Genomic DNA, 21,451 nt, shown 5'->3' with positions numbered 1-21,451 from the left:
GTCCAGAACAAATAACAGGTAGTAGCATATGCCTCATGCACTACAGAAATAGATACAGTAGCACAAACTGGAGAAGTGAAGTCAGTTCTCTAAATAAATGAGAAACAAGCATGAACCACATTAAAGGACTTTTAAGGGTGTTGTCTATCCATTTATTTCATTGCAAATAGAATCTTCCAGTCCTCACAAGATATTCACAATTGTCCTCTGCACCCTTTCTGCACATTTCTATTACATAAGCTACTGTCCAAACATGTATTGCAAAGGGGTTACCTTGACTCCCCAAGGAAGTAAAATGATTTCCTTATTATAATCACTATTTTTCCCTGTTTACACCACTCCGAAGTTTTTTGACCCTGAATTACTTGAGCATGCGCCCACTAGGGGTGCGTGTATTCCCTGTTTTCATCTGATTCATTCTTTACACAGGGACAAAACAACACAGTTTAATAACTTATTTGAGCATTTAATAAAATGAAGTCTCCGAGAACAACAGCAAGCTATGGTTTAAAAGCCTCCCTGATTCTCAAGTCAGTTCCCATCCCCATGCTGTCATTCCCTCAGCTAAATCAGCACAACAGTGTGGATAATATCCAAATAAAAGCAGAAATCTGGCTTTTTAAGGAAAGTACCAACTCCAAACCAGCAACATCTTCCCATCTTTTTATTACTATTACAGCATTGAGCTGCAGTTTCACTGTGCGAGTAGGAATCAGCAATGGAAAACAGGAATGCTTTAGGATGCCATTTCTGTTTAGACATCCACTTAGCAAACCACAGCTTACTTATACCTACGTTCCTATCCAAATTACAACTTCTGTGCATTACATACCGTAATGTGCTTCAGTTACACATGCCTGTGTTTTGCAATCTTTGGTATTTTCCTAGATTTTAAGTGGCATACATATGATCTGTTGATTAAACAGATGACAGAGAGGGTAATGTTTGAACTAATTTAGACATCTAATAATGGCAGTGTTCAGAAGTCTCCTGCCAAAGGACTCTTCTTACTATGGGAGCAAAAATCCTTTATGTGAACAGAAGACCATCCTTATTGTTACTTGTGACTCCAATAACATAATTGCTAGTACAAAGAAAACATTAAAACATAATTAAAAGTAAGAAAAAATGTACATCATTCTATGGTAAAGAAACCACTACAATTTATAATATTCTAGGAGTGTTCTTGGGACTTCTGGGGGAAGTGCATGTATGTATGTACTTATGATATTATGCAAATATCGTAAGTATGCTTGGAAACAAAAAGAACCTGAATAATTTTATTTTGTATTGCATACAACCGAAAACTTAACTTTTAGTTTCCAAATAAATGTTAAAAAACATATACATGTTCAAAATATCCTGAATTGTTTAGGATGTTCTGACTTTTTTTTAACACTTTGAAGGTGCATTTGTAAGTAATTATGAAGTTATTTCAAATTATAATAAACTTACCTGTGAGCTGGAATTCTACGATCACCAGCAACTAACACCACATCACACAGCTGATTGTGTCTAAGATAATTCTCCATCTTTTTAAAAGTTTGTTCAGCATGGTTGAGAGCCTGAAAAAATTCATCTGAGGTACAGGGCTCCATTGTTTGACAAGGTGATAAGGTGTGACTGCTGTTGGAGGTTCTGCCGAAGACAATAACAGAAATCTTAGTTCGCACAATATTCAGGTGAAATTTTATCTACAAAGGATGAAATAAAAATCTTATGTAATTTAAAAACTGATACGCATTATTTGTTTTCATATACATTCCCTTGCTATTTTGTTTTTCTCCATATTTTCTTTAAACCTCCAAACCTAATCTAGATCCTTGTGGAAAAAGTACGATCGTTTAATGTTGTACTCTTCAACTAAGTGACACACAGAGATCAGCCCAGCAATTTTATCTGTAGTGCTGTCAGATGGTTAAGGAAGAACATCCACCAAGGCCCTTCAAAGTGAAAAAGTAATGGAAGGATGGCAATAAGGAACCAAACCCCTCCCTGACACTTATGTTTCACACTTAACATAGGGTGGCTAGAACAAAACTCAGCTAGTAAAAGCATATGGGCATGCAGGGGAAAAAACCACAAACACACTGATACACCACCACTCCTATTGTACTCCTTGTGTCTGATATGAGATCTAGCACATCAAAAGTCAAAGCAAGGGTATATGGGGAGAAAAATTATTCTTGTCTGTATACACAAAGACAGAAGATTGGGAAAAAACAGAAATAGAGAAAATGTAGAAGGAATGCATGGCCCTAGGACATAAAGGAAATTAATCCTGATTAGGTACACTGTGGAAAAATTATGTACACTTTCTTGCTCACAGTTCTTTAGCTGACTACTGCCTAGTTTTCAACAATGCAGGCAACTTATAAAATACTCTGGATCTACCATAACATTTGGAAGAATGTGGTTTCACAAGATCTGCATCCCGACCCCTGCTTCCACAAAGACATCATGAACTGAGCAGCAAGCCCGGGGCTAAGTCCACCACAAAATTTATCTCACTCCTTGGTGTAGGATACTCATTTCAAGAGAGAGCTCCTCAAAACCAAAGTCTAAATTTCCAACAGAAGATTTTCTGTAAAGGGGAACTTTGTGGTTGTCTTGGGTTTTGTTGTATGTTTTGGTTTTGGGGTTATTTTACATGTACCCAGGTAGCTAAAAAAGTCAAGCAGTTTGGTATTTAATTCAGAGCTAAATCTAACAATGGATCAGAAATTAAGATACCTGCCTAGTGATTTCCCTTGGGAGACTTTATGTTAAATGTTCTTGCTGAAGCTGTGGTTAGCCATTTATTTATGTGTCAACTTTTCCCCTGCTCCCTGTAGCCCAGGAGTCACTTATTCTGCTCCACCACCGGCCCTCTAACAGGCTGGAACAAGTATTCTTTGTGGTTATTTTGGAAACTGAATCAGGGGCTCATACAAAGATGTAACCATGGACAACATTATATTGGCCAGCTGGGTGGCATTCTCAAGGGACTGAGCAAGAAGTACTCAGCGAAAGCAACTCTAACCAGCAGCCCTGAAAAACAAAACCAGAAGCGGAATGAGTAGGTCGCTTGTCAACACACAAATACTTAGGAAATTTTTCTGTGTCTCCCTATCACAATTTAGCACATTCTCAATTTGGTTAATATGTTGTGATTTTTCCTGGTTTGTTTTGTTGTTTGTTTGAACTATATATTAACTCATATTCTTCAAAGTAACTCCATTCATAACATTTTTTAAAATTACATTATATCAGAATTTTATTTACACTACAACCTTACAAAGTGTTTTGCAGATAGAATGGAAGAAACAACAAAGGAAAAAGCTTTCCAAGCCAGCACTTGCTGGATCACAACCTCACTGGAGCTATTGCCAGCTTCAAACCTGCATGTTTTCCACACAGAACGCATTCATCACTCTCGTTCAATAAGGAAAAATAATTGCAGTGGTGTCTGTTTTCCAGTACCCACAATAAAGCATGTATTCAGGACACAAGAGAGTCAAGTCCAGTTCTTTCTCTCATCTAAAGATAATCCCATACATGTCCTCTAGTAACTTACAAACCATTTTCCATAATGAAGGAACAGGAGAAAGAAAGACTAAGGTTCAGTGGTCCATAAAAAGAACATGAGACAGTCTAATAGTTACAGTATTTGCAAAAATTAAAAAAATAATTCCAAAAGTACTTATACCCTCAAAGGTCAGTGAGATTGAGGTGAAAAAGAAGACTTATCAAAGGATTCTGTAGCTCGAAAACTCAGGGCAGGGAAGCAGACAGATTGGAAGTTACAACATATTAACTCTAAGACTGATCAATACAGAGCAATACTTCAGAGCTGCTACCACATGGTACATTTAGACTTTGTCTTTAAATAATTGCAGACATTTTACTAAACTGTTCAAGGTCAGCACACAGCTGATGAATTCTGGAATCCTGCTTGTATTTAATGTTCAAATATAAATATACATCCTATGTATTTTAGTACATTTCCCTACCTCAATCTACAATAAAGTAATCACAGTATTTTAGTGCATACATGGATGAAATGAACCAAATACAGCATTCTGCACACTAGGGACATTTTTAGCTTTATTTCCACCATGCCCTCAAGTTTTGTAGATTGCTGCAAAGGCACCACAAAAAAAAGTTAAGAAAAACAAATCTAATGCTAATAGACTTACACTTCTATACAAGAGTCTGCAGAGCTGTTAGTGAATTCTTAAAAGTGTACAAATCCAAAAGGATGATCTTTGCCTCAGGGATGCAGGACAGTTAAAAAACAGCAGCAATAGAGGAAATCTAGGAGACGAAGATCTGCAGAATTCAAAATTCACTGTCCCGGTAAACAACCATTCGAGCTAATGTTGGTTACAGATGACACATAGGAGTATGATGTGAACAGCAGTACAGCTGACTAGCCCTGGTTCTTGAATCCGAATGATCTGTCTGCATCTCAGATGCAACCTTGGTCAAAGATCTGGTACTAAACTTGGAATTTATATAATACCAAATTAATCTGACAGCATCTCTAAATGAATCACATAATGATCTAAATGATGTCATAGTGACAAAGACCTCATCTCAAAGCTTTTCTACTTGTGCTATATGACAAGGCAACGAGGAAGGTCTGATACAAAGAAAGCAGTAGAGCTGCTTCTGTTCCTTCATGTTATTAGGGCTTGTAACGGCAGTAAATTGCAGAGGAACATAGAAAAGGTAAGTATAGCTTCTACAAAAGGTTTTTTAAAGACTTTCTCATGCACAATTCACTTGTAAAGGAGGCAACAATATTTTCATTTGGGGGAAAAAAAAGGTCTTTGTAAACTACATAGACAAAAGTGTTGGTATGGGCTTTTTTTTCCCTTGAGTGAACATATAAGAAACCATAATTTAGACTACAAAGAAAAAACATTTAATTAAGTCCTTAATATCAGAGAAACTCCAGGTGTTAGGCAGAATTATGTAGTCTGTCCGAGAGCTTATACATTTTTAACAAATGAAGTGAACAAAACATGGTATAAGTGCAGTCTCCCCGTAAGACAGATACAGATAATACAAAGTAAGCTCCTACACTGCCATTAGTTGCATATTAAATTTTACTGAAATTGAACTCAAAATTTACCTAAATTATTTAAAGCATGTAAGTAAACATTACCATGAATTAGAAGACAGTAACAGAAATACAAAAACCTCTAGATGCTCTACATGATTAAGCACATAATTTAAAAGATACTTCCAATTTACTAAGTTCAAATCCTTTGTGCATTTTCTCTAGCATACAACAGTCTGCAAAAAAAAAAAAAAACAAAAACAAACCAAACCAAGACTTTTTAAAACCTCCTAAATAAATATTTGCAGTTCTCCAATTCTACAAAGGAACAAATTTGTTTTATTATATGCATATTATTCTCTTAAAATTAAGACCAAATGATGTAGTATTTTCAATCTACACATTTATCTTTTAAAAACACGTGTTTGTGTTCCTACAGTGATTGCCTTGCTATGAAGAGAATATCCTAACTGGGATAATGCAGCATGTAAAAGTTTTCCATCAGAAATATATGTTGCTGAAATTGAAGGTGATGTTATACCTGTATCATATCCAATAACATTGCTATTTAAAAATTTACATCTGAGTGTCATTTAAAATGGGATCTCTTCAGAGGTTTGTTAGTTACAGCTACATAGTTGTTGCAGCACAGTGGGACTGCTGCTATGATGCAGCAGTATGCAGGATTTCCTTTCCCAGTAATTCTAGTATTTTGATATGGGGTGATAAAAGCAAATACACTGTGTTCACTTCTAAGCAATTTTACTCTCCTTCCTTTCCTTGAATCTTTAAAGGTTATATATACAATAAACAGTTAGTGTTTATATTATGGAGTACTTTGCCTTTCCACTAAATTGATTCTTCTCCTAAGGCATGAAAAACACTAAACTGCTATAAGTAAATTGATCTGTCCTTAATAGCCTTTATTAAACAGTGTACCCTTTTAAGTAGCCGCACTTTCTGAAATGCCACATCACTGCAAAGCTATCTTAAAAGCAAGAAAGCAAACACAACATTTTCTGAAATGGTAACCTACTATGCACTACATGATCTACAAAACAGGAAAATTACTTTTAGTGAAGAATGACTGACTTATACAGTAAATGAAATAAAAAAACTTAACTGATATTTCACAATAAAGGTTATTAACTTGCCTAATTTACAACTGGTAAACAACTTTCATTCAAGAACAAGTTTTACAGTTTCATCTTTAGTAATGATGTGTAAGAAAAGAACATCAAAACATCTTTACAGATGCAATAGCAACATTTTTTCTTTTTCTGCCAGATGCACAGTTTAATTCAACCAAATAGGTTACTGGAATCACTTTAAAGCACAAATTTATTGACTTTCAATTGATGTATTTTTTTATTTTGATTTATAATCTAAGTATTTTTTACAGTTCATTCTCCATCTTCTATAGATACACATGGAAACATGAGGTCAGAATCAGAAGAAGTTTACATTTTCATAATCTTCTCCTAACTGAACTAACTAAACAATCAGTATCACTTCAAAATAATGTAGAAAGCATTCTGTAACATTACCATGTAATGGGCAGTACCTTGTTCATAGCAGCACATACTAGTACACTGTTTAAAACACGAGTGCATCCATGTTTGTGCTTTGTTTATCCCCACTGACTGCCTTTTGAAAAGGTCCTCGTAAACACACAGAACCTCATTATAATTGGTATTCTCTTTCTGATGCACAATAACTGCTAGGTTTCTGAAACATTTGAATCCAGAACAAAGGCTAGCCTATATATGCATACTAACTACAAACATGAAATAAAAACACATTTCTCACAATAGGAAAGTAATAATTAACCTGCACGAGCTGCTGTCGGATTCATTTTCTTCTTCACTTGCTCTATCATCTGTTTCTTGTCTGTCAAGCCAACGTGCACCTCCACAGTCTTCTGCTGAGAATTCAAATGTAGGGATTTCTGAGGTGGATGCCATTGGCCAAAGAGGTGAATTCTGGAAATCCTGTTGGCTGGACCTTCTGTAACCAGCTGATATTAAAGGTAAATTACCCGAATCTAAAAACTTCCTGCCACCAGTTGTTACATTTTGTCCTCTATTCCAGAAGTCTCCCTGATGATTTTCAATTGCAGAGTTCGGGGCTGATGCCTGATGACCAAACCACCTCCATCTGATTTTTAAAATCTGCTTCACGTCAAACTCTTTACGAGAACCAGACATTCTTAGTGAAAGCCAGTGATCGTCTAGGCAACAGGGTAAGAAGCAGCACACATAAAAGAAGATTTGTGCACCCAACCAAGACAAGAGAAACACATGCTCTGCCTGTCTGTGGCAAGCACATTTTCTACAGAAGGAGGGGAAAAAGCATTGCAATCACACAAAAAAAGGCTTCTGTAACAGTATGTCATTTGAATATAAACAAAAGGCAACAGACAGTGAAAAACGACATAAAAGAGGAGGTGAAACAATCACTTTCATCAGGAAAAATGCTAATCACTTCACCCTAAAAGCTCTGAGGCCGTTACTGTTGCTGCCTCTGCCCATTAGGTTTCAAAAACTCTAAACAATATTCATTAAAGCCTTTTCAAGAGCTAAATACCACCCCCTTTTCTTAAACCACAAATGACAGCAAACTGCAATTTCTATACTGCATCTTACAATCTGTTTCTTATTCTGTTAACTCTTGCTACTACAGAGGGGAAAAATTGCAAAAATCAAATTAAACTCCTTCTGCACTGCTAAAAAATAGATTTACAGAGAAGAATCAAAACAAACTCAAAACATAACTGATTATGCTGGGGAGAAACTGAACTATAAATAATTCATTTTCCCATTACAGGACATGAACTAACTTAAAAAGGACAAGAACAGCCTCTGAAGGCTCAAGGGACTAGTAGTGGAGGCTATAAAGCCTTTCAGCTTGATGTGCTTTGATTCAAATCTAGGTCTGAAGTAACCAAACATTTCTGTCTGAAATAAGCTAATGTTTTCCATTCACTTATACATCACTAAAACAGAAAGCAAGAAAAAGCAAATCACTGCAAGATACCAGACAAAGCTCTAAAAAATAAATAACATAAGATGACTGCTTAAAAGTCTTCTTTCTAATCATATACTATCAGCTGTTCCACGTCACGTTAGAAATACTGTGATGGAACAGTGAAAAAGAGAGATGCATACTTTTGAGACAGAACTCCCTCTAGGACTGGTAATTCACATAACATCTTAAAATGTCCAGTAAAAGTTTTTACTCAAATAAGGAATATCCTAGAAATGGCCTAGAAAGCCTAAATCACAAAATGCACAATGACCAATTTACAGTTCCCATGAAAACCAGCCTATTTGATCTCTGCCACAAGAAGCTAGTTAGGTATAAAATGCTCAGATTAATTTCAGTCACATGCAAATTGTAATAACAATTTTAGAACAAAAAAGAAGCACCGGATTCACCGGATTTTATAAGTCATTGATGCAGAGATCTATGTTTTCAAACTTTACCACTCAGTTAGTCTGTTCAACTCTCCAGGATACATACACAACAAACTTACAAGAAGTGCTTCTTTATTACCCTACAGTTTTCAATAAAAGTGAAAGCCACTCTCTCTCAGATGAACATGATGAACTCCAAAATGTGGCATCTTGTAATTAGGATACCTGCAGTATTATTTAAAACTGACTACATACAGCGTCTACATGAAAACTTAAGCAGTGCCAAATTTTACCACCCAAAACCCAAACACTGTTTTAAACTCAGTGCTAGGAGAATATCATGCTATTTTCTGAGGAAACACAATGCTGAAAGTGCTATTTTTACCCTGGAAAGCTCACCCGTCATTGCCCAGAGCACAGTTATTTATCTAAGTGCTTTTCACAAATGCAAAAGCATTTGAAATGAGCAAAAGCTCATTTCTACAGGAACTGCATTCCAGCTGTTTCCACAGAGATGCATTTCAGAGTGTGTACCTTGCTGGCATCCTGGCCTACCAGAAGCCAAATACTAGACCTTTGCAGCATATCCAGAAAACAGTTGAAGATACACTGGATGCAAGATGATTAAGTAGGTAAATCTATAAAGCTCTTTCCACCTTTCCTGGGGATTTAATTTAAATACAGAAAGATAGGGAAATATTTAAGAAAGGATCAATATTTTAATATATTAGCATGAAAATTGTATGGATGTTTAACCAAAATAGTATGACATGCAGACCCCACTCTCATCTGGCACACATACAGCTAATTATTAAACAAACGCTTAATTGTAGTGTTCAAATGCCATCATTTGTGTAACTGTAAGTTGAGCGAAACTGGAGTAAGGCTTAAGAAGTAAAAACAAAATGGCATCTTTTTATTTATCCTCTCCTGTTTTATATTGGTGATGGGTGTTCATTGAGGGTGAAGAAAAAGGACAAACAACTGGTGTATTTGTTAACATTCACCAAACCAGTAATATTTAAATTATCCATCCAAATATAAAAAGTAAGCTTTAAATACCTTTATTTCTGCTGGTATGGTAAATCCATAAAGAGTGACCTGGATTCTCACTCTTGTGTAACAGACTCATTTAAAATTCAAGCTCTCCCAGTACAAGTCTACTAAGACAGTGGCAGATTTGCGATTCTAGTGCTTTTTCAGCACTTTTCATTGATTTACTGGTAAAACCAGCCCAAATACTGCCTTTCTTTGGCTGTGAAGCTATGGGCTCAAACAGAGATTAGAATAAAAAAAGTGCTGTAGTTTTAACACACCAAACCAGAAAACCATTTTCTATTCTCTTTCATTTTTCTAGATTAAAGAAACTCTTGCTCCTCTACACACTCTCAAAATTACAGTTCTAAGACTGACTGCATAAATATCTAAAATATTTCTGTTTCATAGGAATATTTGTATTATAGATGACAAGATAAGACAAGTGACAGTTAATTATTCAATTTAAACTGACAGTGTTCCTCAGAAATAATTGAGGGCCTCTTGTTCTGGACAATCTTTGTTACTATGAATAATGTGATATCTTTTATCAGATCTCCAGCAAGGTGTTACCAGACTTTTGAGGAGATCTCAAACAATGGATTTCCACTGACTATGATCACCCAGACTTCATTGTTGACATCTCATCTGGTGATTGGCGCTCAGAAATCCAAATGCCCACCCTCTACGGCCTCCCACCACACATTCTTCTAAAGCACCAACACATTTCTGAGAACCTGCTAAAACCCATCCTAGTCAAGCACAGTATACATAGACTTGGCAAGGATTCTGAAATATTTTTCATCTACTAAGGCAAAAGTTTGCATTTATTGATAAAATAACAGTGCTTATATCCATTTTTTATGACCCTGGGCACTGTTGCAGTTTGTATTTTGTGGTAAATAAAAATAACTTTTCAAATGTAAGTACACTGTCACCTTTGAGAACATAATTCTGTTCATTTTAACGAGGTTGTGTAACCTTACTGTAAAAACAATTTTGAAAACTCTGATTTTTAATTGAACAGATTGTTATTCCTTCAAGTGGAACACCTGAACATTTAAGCACATAATTTCTCTTATTTGAAGAGCTTCACAAAGCTATAAATCCCTGCAGTTAGCAGTGGGGGACAGTTTCCCAGCTTCTGGCTTGTGAACAAAAACAAACATCTAAATAAATGCTGTATGTTAAATCTGCAACTGTGTAATACCCAGAACATAGCATGACAGTGACAGCTTTAGAAATTGCCCTTTTCAAAATTTTCAGACAGTTTTTCTGCATGGAGATAAGAAAACATTTGTTTTTACTGATGAAAAAAATTTACTACAGGGAAGGTGTACTTCATATTTAGAGTGTATCACTAGGAAATACTGAAATATTATTATATAAATAATAAGACCTAATGCTTTTGTTGATCGTGATTTTTTTCCTTTTTAATTCCAGAAGTTTTCAAATAAACAAACGGAATACTTTTTTGAGGCACTTTTAAGATTTAAATTTCACCTCTACTTTTCATGGTAACATTTTTTCTGTCACTACTGTAATTTGGGTCCAAATTTCACCACTTAACTTCAAGGCAATTCAGATATAATATATTCAAGGTATTTAGTGTGTCAAATGAAATTTAAAAAGGGCCATAAAAGCTCGGCTAGTCCTGAGAATATATTAAGGATCCTTTTAAGTGCCAATTAAGAATGTTAAGTGTCAAAATAATTACATAGTCTTTATTGTGACTACAAGAGATGTTTTTTTGAAAAAAATAATACTTAACAAAAGTATTAAATATAAAAAAATAAGTTTTATACATAAGGATGTGAAAAAGCAATATTGTCAATGTTTAGTGATCCTCAACGTGTATTTGAAAACATAAGAAAGGCTCACCGACCACAAGATGGTCATCAATTAATCAAATACATAAAGCATTAAAAGGCATTCAAAATGTAACACTTTTCAAAATGGGATTTCCAAACTGTAAAATATTAATTTGAGGCATTAAAATAACTGTTCAAAGAAAACCACTATAGATGAACTTCAAACTTCAATTCTGCTTATAACTATGCTTATGTTAGAAGAAGTGTTAAATATTTATTTTCTTTTTCTTTCCCTATTCCTGTGTTCCAGACCCAAAGTTATAGAAATAGCTCAACAAAGACTTCAGGAAGATTGCTATATTAATGCTTCATGATTCTATAAAACAATAATCACTCCTATCCCAAAGTTTTATATAAATGCAAACACTTCTGGTTCACAGTTATGTGAAAAGAGCCTTGCATCAGCAGCTATGGCACAGTTCATTCAGGAAAAAGAGAGGAAAATGTCCTACTGCTACTGACTTCATGTACTTAAATTTATTGTTCTGACTGGCAGAAATGAGCTGCAGCCAAATTCCTGGTACTTCATTGCAACTTTCTGCCACTTTGCATTGTACATGTCCCTTGAAACATGAGGGAGCAGTCAGCTTAACAATAGCATGAAAAGACCCATACAGAACAACTGCCTGGTTTGCTATTTATTTTATTCAGCTAAGGATGGGGTGGGGAACAAGAGAGATTTCCACATGTCTTTCGGGAGTGTCTAGTGACAGGACAAGAATCAATAAGCAACAACGAAAACACAACATGAGGAAAAACCTTGTCACTGTGAGGGTGACTGACTACAGAAAGGTCATCCAGAAAGGTTGTGGGGTCTACATCCTTAAGAGATATTCAAAAGCTGTCTGGACATGGTCCTGGGCAACTTGCTCTTGGGACCCCACTTGAGGAGAAAATACAGTGCCTTGTCTTATATGCTTTTATTACAAGCATTGTAAATTGGTGATAGATTTTTCATGTTACAATAAGCTTCATGAAGTTGTAGAAGCAAGATGTTAACTGGAGATGTTAACTAAAGGCTTCCACTGACTTTATTAGTGATTTGGCTCAAGGAAGTACAATCAGGAAAAAAAAATGCAGAACAAATCACAGGATATTTAACTATCCTCTTCTCTCTAAAACAAAACTAGACCACTGCCTGGAACAACGTTGCTTAAAATAGCATGTATCTGAGGCACATAAAGGAAAATATCTTGCATACTATTAAATCTCAGGTGAAGCTATGCATCAAGCCACCATGTATTCCTAACCACAATCAGAAAACTAGTTTCTTAGGTTCTTCTTTATGTGGGATTTGTAATTTTCTCTTCTTCCCCCCCATTCCCCCTCCCCGCCTCCCGCGCGTTCCCCCTTTGTCCCGCGACCCCAGCCCGCCCCTCCCGCCTCGCCACGCAGTCCTTTGTCCCGATGCTGCGTTCCCTTGTCCTTCCCCCTCGCCATGGGGTCTGTCCCTGTCCCCCCTGCCTTTCCCATCACTGCTCGTGCCTCCCTGGGGTCTCCAGGGTTTCCCTGCCCCCGCCTCCCATCCTAGCCCCATTGGCTGTGGCTCATGTTCCCGCCCTGATCCCGGCACAGGGTATAACTGACCCTCGGTTGGTGCCCCGGGGTCTCGGGAACACACTCCTACAATAAACACGTGTTTGCACCCGAGCCCCGTGTCGCTATTTCGTCTGTTCCCGCACTAGAACTGAGCCTCGCAGAGCCGAAGGGGAAAAGCGGCTGCCGTTTCTCCCCTCCTCCCGCCGTGCTCCCGCAGGCGCCCGCCCGGAGCCGGTCTCACATGGCAACATCTTTATTCCGTCTCCTCTCCACACTTTCATGTGGAAGCAATCTCAGGTTCCTCACTATGATTTATTTTACAAGCTCTTCTGACAATAACTACAGTTCTTCTGCATGTTCCACCTCGGGTAGTCTCCCTTATCCCACACGTATGCATATCCCTCCCTACCAAGCACCAGAACAGGCAGGACAAGCAAATTCTTTGTCATATTCAGACCAAGAACAGAAAGACTTATCAGCTGGCAGGTCAAATAGCATTTCTTATTTGGCCTTTCCTACCTACCCGTATTTTCAAAACCTTTCACGAATTTAAACGCAACAAGGGCTCCGTTCTGCAGAGTTTGACTGAAACTGGCAAGTAGACAGAAATGTTTTTAGGAAGAACTAACTAAACCACAAGACATAAACCAAACTTGCCTGGGGAACTTACAGACTCACAAGCTGCCTATCTTTTTCTTCTGAGTATGCACAACTGCCTTAGCTGGGGTTGCTACAAATCACCTAAGACCAGGATTTATAAACAAAGTAAAACAGAAATCAACACGAAAGCTGACTGATTGTTCAAACACAGCTCTGAGCTCCTACCCTTCCATGGTTGCGTAAAACTGAAATAAGCTTAAGGATAGAGGCAACAATGGCAGAAATCTGACCTTAAATATGAAATCACTGAAGTACTTGCAGAGTTAACTGTTCAGCTATCCTAAACAGCATACTGATCCCATCTTAGTTGCTTTACACATGGTTTTAAAGGAACCTCCTAATGTTTCCAGTTCTGCACAGAGAGCAAGAACTAGACACCAGCAACATAGATAAAGTGCCAGGAAGAACACAGGATACTGTTGGCACTCTCAGGGGTAGGAGGTCCATTACTGAAGTAATATACTCAAAAAAGGAAAAATCTTGAATTCAGATTGCTAAACTGTCAGAAGGAGAAAGTATAATTTGTAAAAAACAATTATTTGCTTAGCATGTATTTTTTCCATTCTCTCATATCAACTGAAGCCATTTCTTAAGAGAAATACAAAACTATATGTTGTGCTATTGCAAGTAGATCTCCTCGGATTTAAAGGATCTGCAATCATTTGTCCATTGCTCTTCTTCATTAGTTAAAGTTCTAAAAATTATGTACTCAGCTTTCAGTATTTGTAAAAATTATTTTTCATTCATTGAACTTATAAGTTTTCAAACAATAATGTTCAAATATTCACTAAAACTATCAATCTGGTTTAAGTACAACTGTTGAATTGAACCATCAGACAATTTATTATGCAAAGATGCAACTTAGGTTTGCATTTGTTAATTACAAAAACTATCAGGAAGTGAGAGGAAGTATAAAGTGAAGTTCTATTACTTATCATTTTATATGCCCATATGTTTATAAACTCATAGACTAATACTAGTTAATTACTTTTATTTCCTTGAAAAATACTTCCAGGTTTAAAATGCTAAGGTGCTTGGAGAAGATCCTGCTAAGCCATATCAAGTTATGATAACATTATGAAATGGCCTACCTCCTTAATGCTCTCATTAGAGTTTGAATGCAAAAGCTTGTGATTACATTTACATTCAAAAATATAATTTCTCATACTGCATGTAAAAGAGCAAGATTTAAACTTTGATTTCATCTTTGGCAAGGATGAAGTAACCATTTAATAATCAAAAGTATTTCTTTTTAAAATATTAGAATATATTTTATCTATCTACCAGACAAATGCAAATGGATCTAAAGAATAACCAACATAAGATGCTTCACAGCAACTGTCAGGCTAATGGCTTATTCATGTAAAAGTCAACATAAAACATCTACTCTGCTAACAAGTATGAACTTTCTTGCAAACAATCCAACCATCAAAACCACTGATAAATATATCATCTTCATGTGAACTTCTCCTACATCTCCTCACCGCATGCACAATACTTCTAAACTTTAAACTAATGTGCTAATTCAGCCACATGACTATTTTTATTCTTTACAGTTCAGGTTAGTAAACCTCTATGGACTTGAGTCTTGTCTTACTTTACACTATGAATATGTATCATATGACACAGCCAAGTGCTGTGAATATTTCATCTGTTTTAAGGCTATATTTTAGCCTCATTTTGACAAGTTCTGTTCTGAGACTGAGGTTAAGTAAGTTTCAGAATAGTGTGAACTTTTTTATTTGTAATAAATGATACTACTTCCACCCAAATCAACTCAAATCTCTTCTAGATAGATCTTATCATCATTGTCCTTTGTTAAGCTCTTATCGATAGACTCAATACAATGTATATTTGCTATTAGACAAAAGCATCAGCTAAGGCAGTGAGACAAGACTATCCACACACATTTTTAAAGACATTAATTACAAAAAAATCCTGTACAATTTTGTGAACAGTCTCCTATTTACTCTGAAAATCTGATGGATGGTCTTGGAAGGATCCAAGTTACCACTCAAAAAAAATTTTTTGAAGCATGTTCAGTTGTTCTGGAAGACATCAGGATTTTAAACATCAGTTACACTTAGAACTGCCAGAAGAGGTAATTAATTGGCAGACTACTCCTCTGAACAGATTGAAATCAATAATCAACTTTACAAAAATTTGGCCTCTGGAAAAATGCCAGCAAAGTCCAAAAGACATAATTAAAAATCGGCAACCCTGCTAAATAATTAGTCATTCTACCTTGCAGTAAAATGGGAATAAAGACATATCCGATAGTGATCAACCTTTTCAGTTCCTTCTCCTTGTAGTACATTTTGGCATTTGTTTGGCATTTCCCTTTCAATTTTCATGACCACTGTAGAAAGGGCGCAGGTCAAGTCTGCACGAATTCTGACAGCCTGGAGGAGGTTGGCTACTTTGGTAGGTGGAGCTACCACATTTTGAACTACAGCAGAGTAGTGAAAATACAAAGCCTGCCCACAAAGTAATTTCTGAGGAACCTTAGCAGTTCTCATGATTTTTAAAGCTCAAGAAAGTATATAAAAATATCATCTGTGGTGGAAACCACCAACAAGGATATGGATTGACTGAAGGAAACAATGTGACTGATCATGACATGAACAGGGAAAGACCATCTCTCTTCTGTATTTGTATCACATGAGTAAATTCTGAAGGAATTTATCAACATTCCCAAAGCAGAGACATCTCACAGTCAGGAAAACAGATTTTCTTCACTTTAGTAAAACCTAGTATTTCTAAATTAATTGGATTGCTTTTGTCACCCTTAGCACTTATTTTTCAGCAGCATTTTATTTTATAGAGAGTTCAGATAAAGCTAGATTCTTGCACGTATTCATGCTTTCAACATTCCTTTATCCTTTTCCTTTGTGCAAATGTCAGAGCTACTCCCTTTGACAATTGCTTCCACTTGGAACAGTTTTACTACTTTGCTGCTAAAAAAAATGAAATAAAGTGAAACCCAGTCAGTATTACTGAGTGATGAGATTTGATTGTGCATTTGGTGGGCCTTTATTCATACTAATTTCTACAAAAAGCAGTATTTTCTCTATCAGACTCTGTATAAATTTTCCTGGTTTTCTTGGTTTTCCTATAATGATTAAAAGATGCTTCTCATTTGAAAATACCAAAATTGAACTTTACAGTAATGCTGACAGTCTTCTATAAAGCATGCTTTGATAAAGAGCACAAGTGTTGAAATCACATAAAAATGGTCCAAACACTAGCACGTGAAGCCCACAAAAACAAAGTAATTGCTGCTTATGCACACTTGCCAGAAAGAAGCCCTTGCAAGATGTGCTACTTAAGACAAAAAAAAAAAAAAAAAAGGACGAAATTTCAGGTGTAAGGAAGAGTATGTACCCTTCTACTGTTAGAACTGAGTAAATACAATACTTACCTATAACACCAGAATCATCCCTAGTTGTTCAAAGAATCATGCAGTTCCATTTGTCTTCCTCTTTCCAAGAAAAATTGAGGTAGCAGAAAAAAAATCTAGAGAAAGAGAAATACAAGTAAGAACCACCCACTGGAGGGGAGGAAAAAAGGAATCATCTCAAAACCAGATTCCCTACTCTGTTCAGATAGAACTTTGTTTTGTGATTCTTGCACTTACTGACAGGAAGATATTAAAAGTGTGTCACTGCACAACTGTCACCTTAGTTCCTTCCACAATTTCAAGTTACACACCCATCAACAAAGACTCACAAAAAAGAGGGGAAATTAATTTGAAATGTGAATATGTAAACTCTTAAGAAACGCTGTTTTTGAAAGACAGTACCTCTTGGAAAAAAAAATTAATTAATTAACCTTAGTCCACTGTCAGCCTTATCTGTGATTCCCTACCCTGAAGGGAAAAGCAGTGAAGAACTAATTTGCCACATGAAGCACTCAAGCTGAACACTAGTGCCAAGAGTAACACTAACTGCATTGGTGAATAAAGCCAAGTACCACCACTACACATGCTTCCCTAAACGGAGCAGCTCTATAAAAATTCACATTTACTGTTCCAGTGGTTCTCAAACCTTACCTATTTGCAGGTCACTAAAATTTTTCTTACCAAAGTTAGACTCTGCTCAAAAAATCTAGCCTGCTGAAATAGTATGTGTCTCCTTTTGGCTTGGCACCAAACAAATTACTATATGCACTTTGAAGTGAAAGAAAGTAGCCTTACATGATACTTGCATGCATAATGTGATACCTAATATGTAACCTCATGGTCTGATCTTTCTTACTAGCTTCCAGAACCTTGCAGGTCTCTGAAGGGTAATACCACCTCATTCTTGCATCTGGAGCACATAAGCTCATCTCTCCCATATGATTTAAGGCCACACAGCCCAATAATACTTGTGTCTATGGACAGCATTGCCTTGCTGGTAACTATGAATGAAAGATTTTGTCCTTATGCCAAAAAGCAAGCAGTGGATAGTCAGGTTTGTAACTTCTGCACTTTTCTACTTTGTAAGACTGGTGTAAGGAAAAACAATTTAATTACTATGGAAAGAAGAACAGTGAGAATTTTGTAAGGGAAATGTAAAATCATACTATAATTTTTTAAGAGCTGTAGCAACTTCCAGTATTGGGTCATATTATGTCTGATTAGGTAATCTTCACCATATCATGAAACACTGAATTATATCAACAAAACCACAAGACATAAACATATGCAAACATTAACCTTTTTAAAAGCATGGGTGATACAAAAGTCCAGAGAGTTGGAACAAGTCCACTAATATGAACTATCATTGTTAGCAACAGCTTGCAATTACTGTGTGACCATAATGGTCTAATAGAAGATTTTCTTTATCTTCACTCAAAATTATTTTCTATTTTAAATTAGCAGTTATTGCATTTCTGTGAAACACAATGTGATAGTCTACTGCCATGGTACAAACATGCTGTCTTTGGTAGTGGACCTGCCCATGCAGAGGAAATGACTGAAGAATGGATGGTTCAATGAAATTGACACATGGCAGAAAAAACACTATTTGACTCAGATTACGTTTATAATTTATTATTATTATTTTGTTTTTATCCTGCTTTATGTTCCCTAGCATTGTTCAGCAAGAAGAAAATGGGAAAACCACGAAAGGGGAATACAGTCTGCCCCATCAGGAATGCATCTATGAAGTTCAGGAAAAGGGTGCTTTTTTTGTTTGTTTGGTTTGGTTTTTGGGTTTGTTTTTGTTTGTTTGTTTTAAATACTAATCCACAAATGCCCCTGGAAACTCCCAGGCAAAAAGACCTTTATGAGAAATGATCAGATTATTTCTGGCAAAATTGATTAATTGCTCATTAAAATACTTCATGTGATCTACTTTTAAAAGGATCCACCTATCCAGTACATAGAGCTTGTCTAGATAGAAAAGCTACACTGACATTACCATGAGTTCAAGTTTTTGTTCTTGTTTATGCTCATAGAAGACCTGAGCAATAATTTTTTTTCTTCAAAATATGACTGTATATGGAGTTTAGCTCATGTAATTTCACAATCAACTTCTAAGTAAAAGAATGGAACAAGCCAAGCCTTCCCTTTTTACTGTTCTGACATTACTGCCTAAAAAGCTGACCACGAGCCTGGGGCAGCTGGGCTTCAGATGGGCTGCTCACGAAGCTCAACTAGTCCGCGCTCAAAGCCCTAAGCCACAAAAACGGTTTAAGGAAAAACATAAACCAATAATGTATATAATCAGCAGCTGTTTGATGTTCAACACTTATGCTTCTTTTTGTTCCCCGTGTACTAACGCCGCTCCCCATGTAGTGAGGCGGCAGTCAGTCACTGCTGCTATCTGTTCGACCAGTCTCAAACTAAAGAAAAAAAAAAAATTGTTTTCCACTATTTCATGCTGTGACGGTGAAGGTTAAGACACATGGGATTAAGCCCCCGAGAGCTGTGTCAGTGCACTTCCACCAGGTCTCCGCTCTGACCGCTTCGGACCGAACCGGACACGGCTGCTGCCCGTATCGGCGGGACCGGACCCCGCGCCGCGTCCCGCCGCGCCGCCCCCGCCCCGCCCCGCTCGGGCGAGCGCCGGCACCGCCCCGCCAGCGCCGCGGCTCTCGCCGGGCCCCGCTCAGCCCGGGCACCGGGCACCAGGCATCGGACACCGGGCACCGGCCCCTCGGCGGCGGCCGCAGCGCCTCTCCGCACACAGCCGGCAGCAGGGAGCCCGGTGGCAGTGACGGCGAACCCGCCCCCACCCCTCGCAGGCGCCGGCCCTCGCTCTCCTCCTCCTCCTCCTTCTCGCTTTCTCCTCCCCCTCCCGGCAGCCGCGACCCCCTCCCCTCGCTGCCGAACCCCCACCGCCCTTCTCACCTCTCACGGTCCGGGAAGGGGGCGCGGCTGGGAGGGGGCGGAGAAAGAAAAAAATCGCAAGGAAGGCCCCCGCACCCTCTCCCGTCCCCTCCCGTGCCCTCCCCTCCCGCTCCGCCGGGAGCCGCGGGCACTGGGCGCTCCCGCCCGCCGCCGTCGCGTCCCGCGGCCCCGCTCCGGCCCCTCCCTGCGCTCGGCGGCGCGGGAGGGGCGGGGCCCCGCAGGGACACGCCCCATTCCCGACCCCGCCCCCGGCCCCGGGGCGGGAGCGGCGCGTGGCCGCGGGTGGCGGGCCGGGGCCGGGGCTGTGGCCGCTCCCTTCCCCTCCCTTCCCCTCCCTTCCCCTCCCTTCCCCTCACGCTGCGGCGCCGCCCGCGCCGCGCGCCCCCTGCCGGCGGGGCAGGGCAAGCGGCAGAGGAGGCGATGTCCGCCTCGTCCGGTCCCTGTGGGCCTTTGTCTTTCTTCCAAAAGCACAAAGCCAAACATTTCCGTAGCTGCCCGCTTCCCATTTAAGTGAAATAAACCTGTGGTAGTACACACTGCGCCCTTTTGCTTCCTCTTAGGAGCCTGTACTCGATGCTGAGACCGCCGGTTCTGACTGCCTCATGTACAAGCACACGTGGCCTTTTCTGCCCTTCTCACGCAATGCCAGTGACCGCTGCCATCCAGAGGTTGAATAATTTTCCAAATTAATAGACTGTGTGACAGCCAGATGCATCTCCAACTGCCCAAACTGATTTAAGGGTGCAGGAGGCCATTGCCGAGGCATGGCGCTGCAGGTTTGATGCAGTAATGAGATCCACAGCCGTTGCTGGGCCTCGTTCTGCATGGAGATACTGCATGGCTGTGCGCTTGTTCTGACAGTTCTCATCCCGGCTGGCGTTAAATGACTGAGCCACTTTCAACTAAACTTGACAGAAGGATGGGGGTTTCAAAGATGCTAGTTGTTCCAGTTGTGTAAAAATTACTAGCTAGGTGGAGGGAAGATTGTCCCCAAGAAAGAAAGCTCATGTTTTCCAGGTCCATGTGTGGCCAGGCCACACAAACAAACACACACACTTGATTCAGCCAGTTCACACACACACACACACACACACAGACACACACACAGAGAACTGGCCAAAGGTAGCAGTGTCTAAAGTTCACGGTGTCCCTGAGGGATGTGCAGACAGATCATACATGGGCACTCTGAACTCAGAAACAACGCCATCACGGTAGCCCTAAAATAGATACACTGCACTGGCTTGCTGCAGAGTTCTTGGAAGGCACCCTCTATAGAATCTAAAGCTCAGTGTATTCCATGGGTTAATACTGTATCAGCCTGAGCTTGCATGGAATCCTATAGGGCAATATCTATTCTGACCTTGGACACTACCATCAGTGATGATAATCTGTATCAGAAAGAGACAGATACACATAGTACTTGAAAAGTCCTCCTGCTGTTTTCCAGTATTTTCTCCATTTCTTCTGGGAAGAAAGGATGGGTGAACACCGCACAACACTGAAAACAGGAAAATTGATATGGAAGACACTTAAGGGACAATGCAAA

At 38.6% G+C, this 21,451-nt stretch overlaps 1 protein-coding gene across 3 annotated transcripts in view; it reads right to left on the bottom strand.

Moving 5' to 3' along the window:
- KLHL5 (kelch like family member 5) overlaps positions 1-20,091 on the bottom strand; it is a 48,494-nt gene extending 28,403 nt beyond the window's left edge. The window contains exons 1-3 of one of the 3 annotated variants that reach the window (XM_030270932.4): positions 19,906-20,091; positions 16,990-17,084; positions 1,456-1,638 (exon numbers count right to left, since the gene is read on the bottom strand). In XM_030270932.4, coding sequence (XP_030126792.1) covers positions 1,456-1,598 — 143 coding nt within the window. In that variant the 5' untranslated portion in view covers positions 1,599-1,638; positions 16,990-17,084; positions 19,906-20,091. Of the gene's footprint in view, positions 1-1,455; positions 1,639-6,877; positions 7,372-16,989; positions 17,085-19,905 lie in introns of those variants that run through there. The other 2 variants (XM_030270931.4, XM_002189581.7) reach the window with 2 other exon arrangements.
- Positions 20,092-21,451: the final 1,360 nt, after the last annotated feature.

Source organism: Taeniopygia guttata, chromosome 4 (genome assembly GCF_048771995.1).
Source record: "Taeniopygia guttata chromosome 4, bTaeGut7.mat, whole genome shotgun sequence".
Lineage (NCBI taxonomy): Eukaryota > Metazoa > Chordata > Aves > Passeriformes > Estrildidae > Taeniopygia > Taeniopygia guttata.
This window is presented reverse-complemented; position numbering and strand designations above follow the sequence as displayed.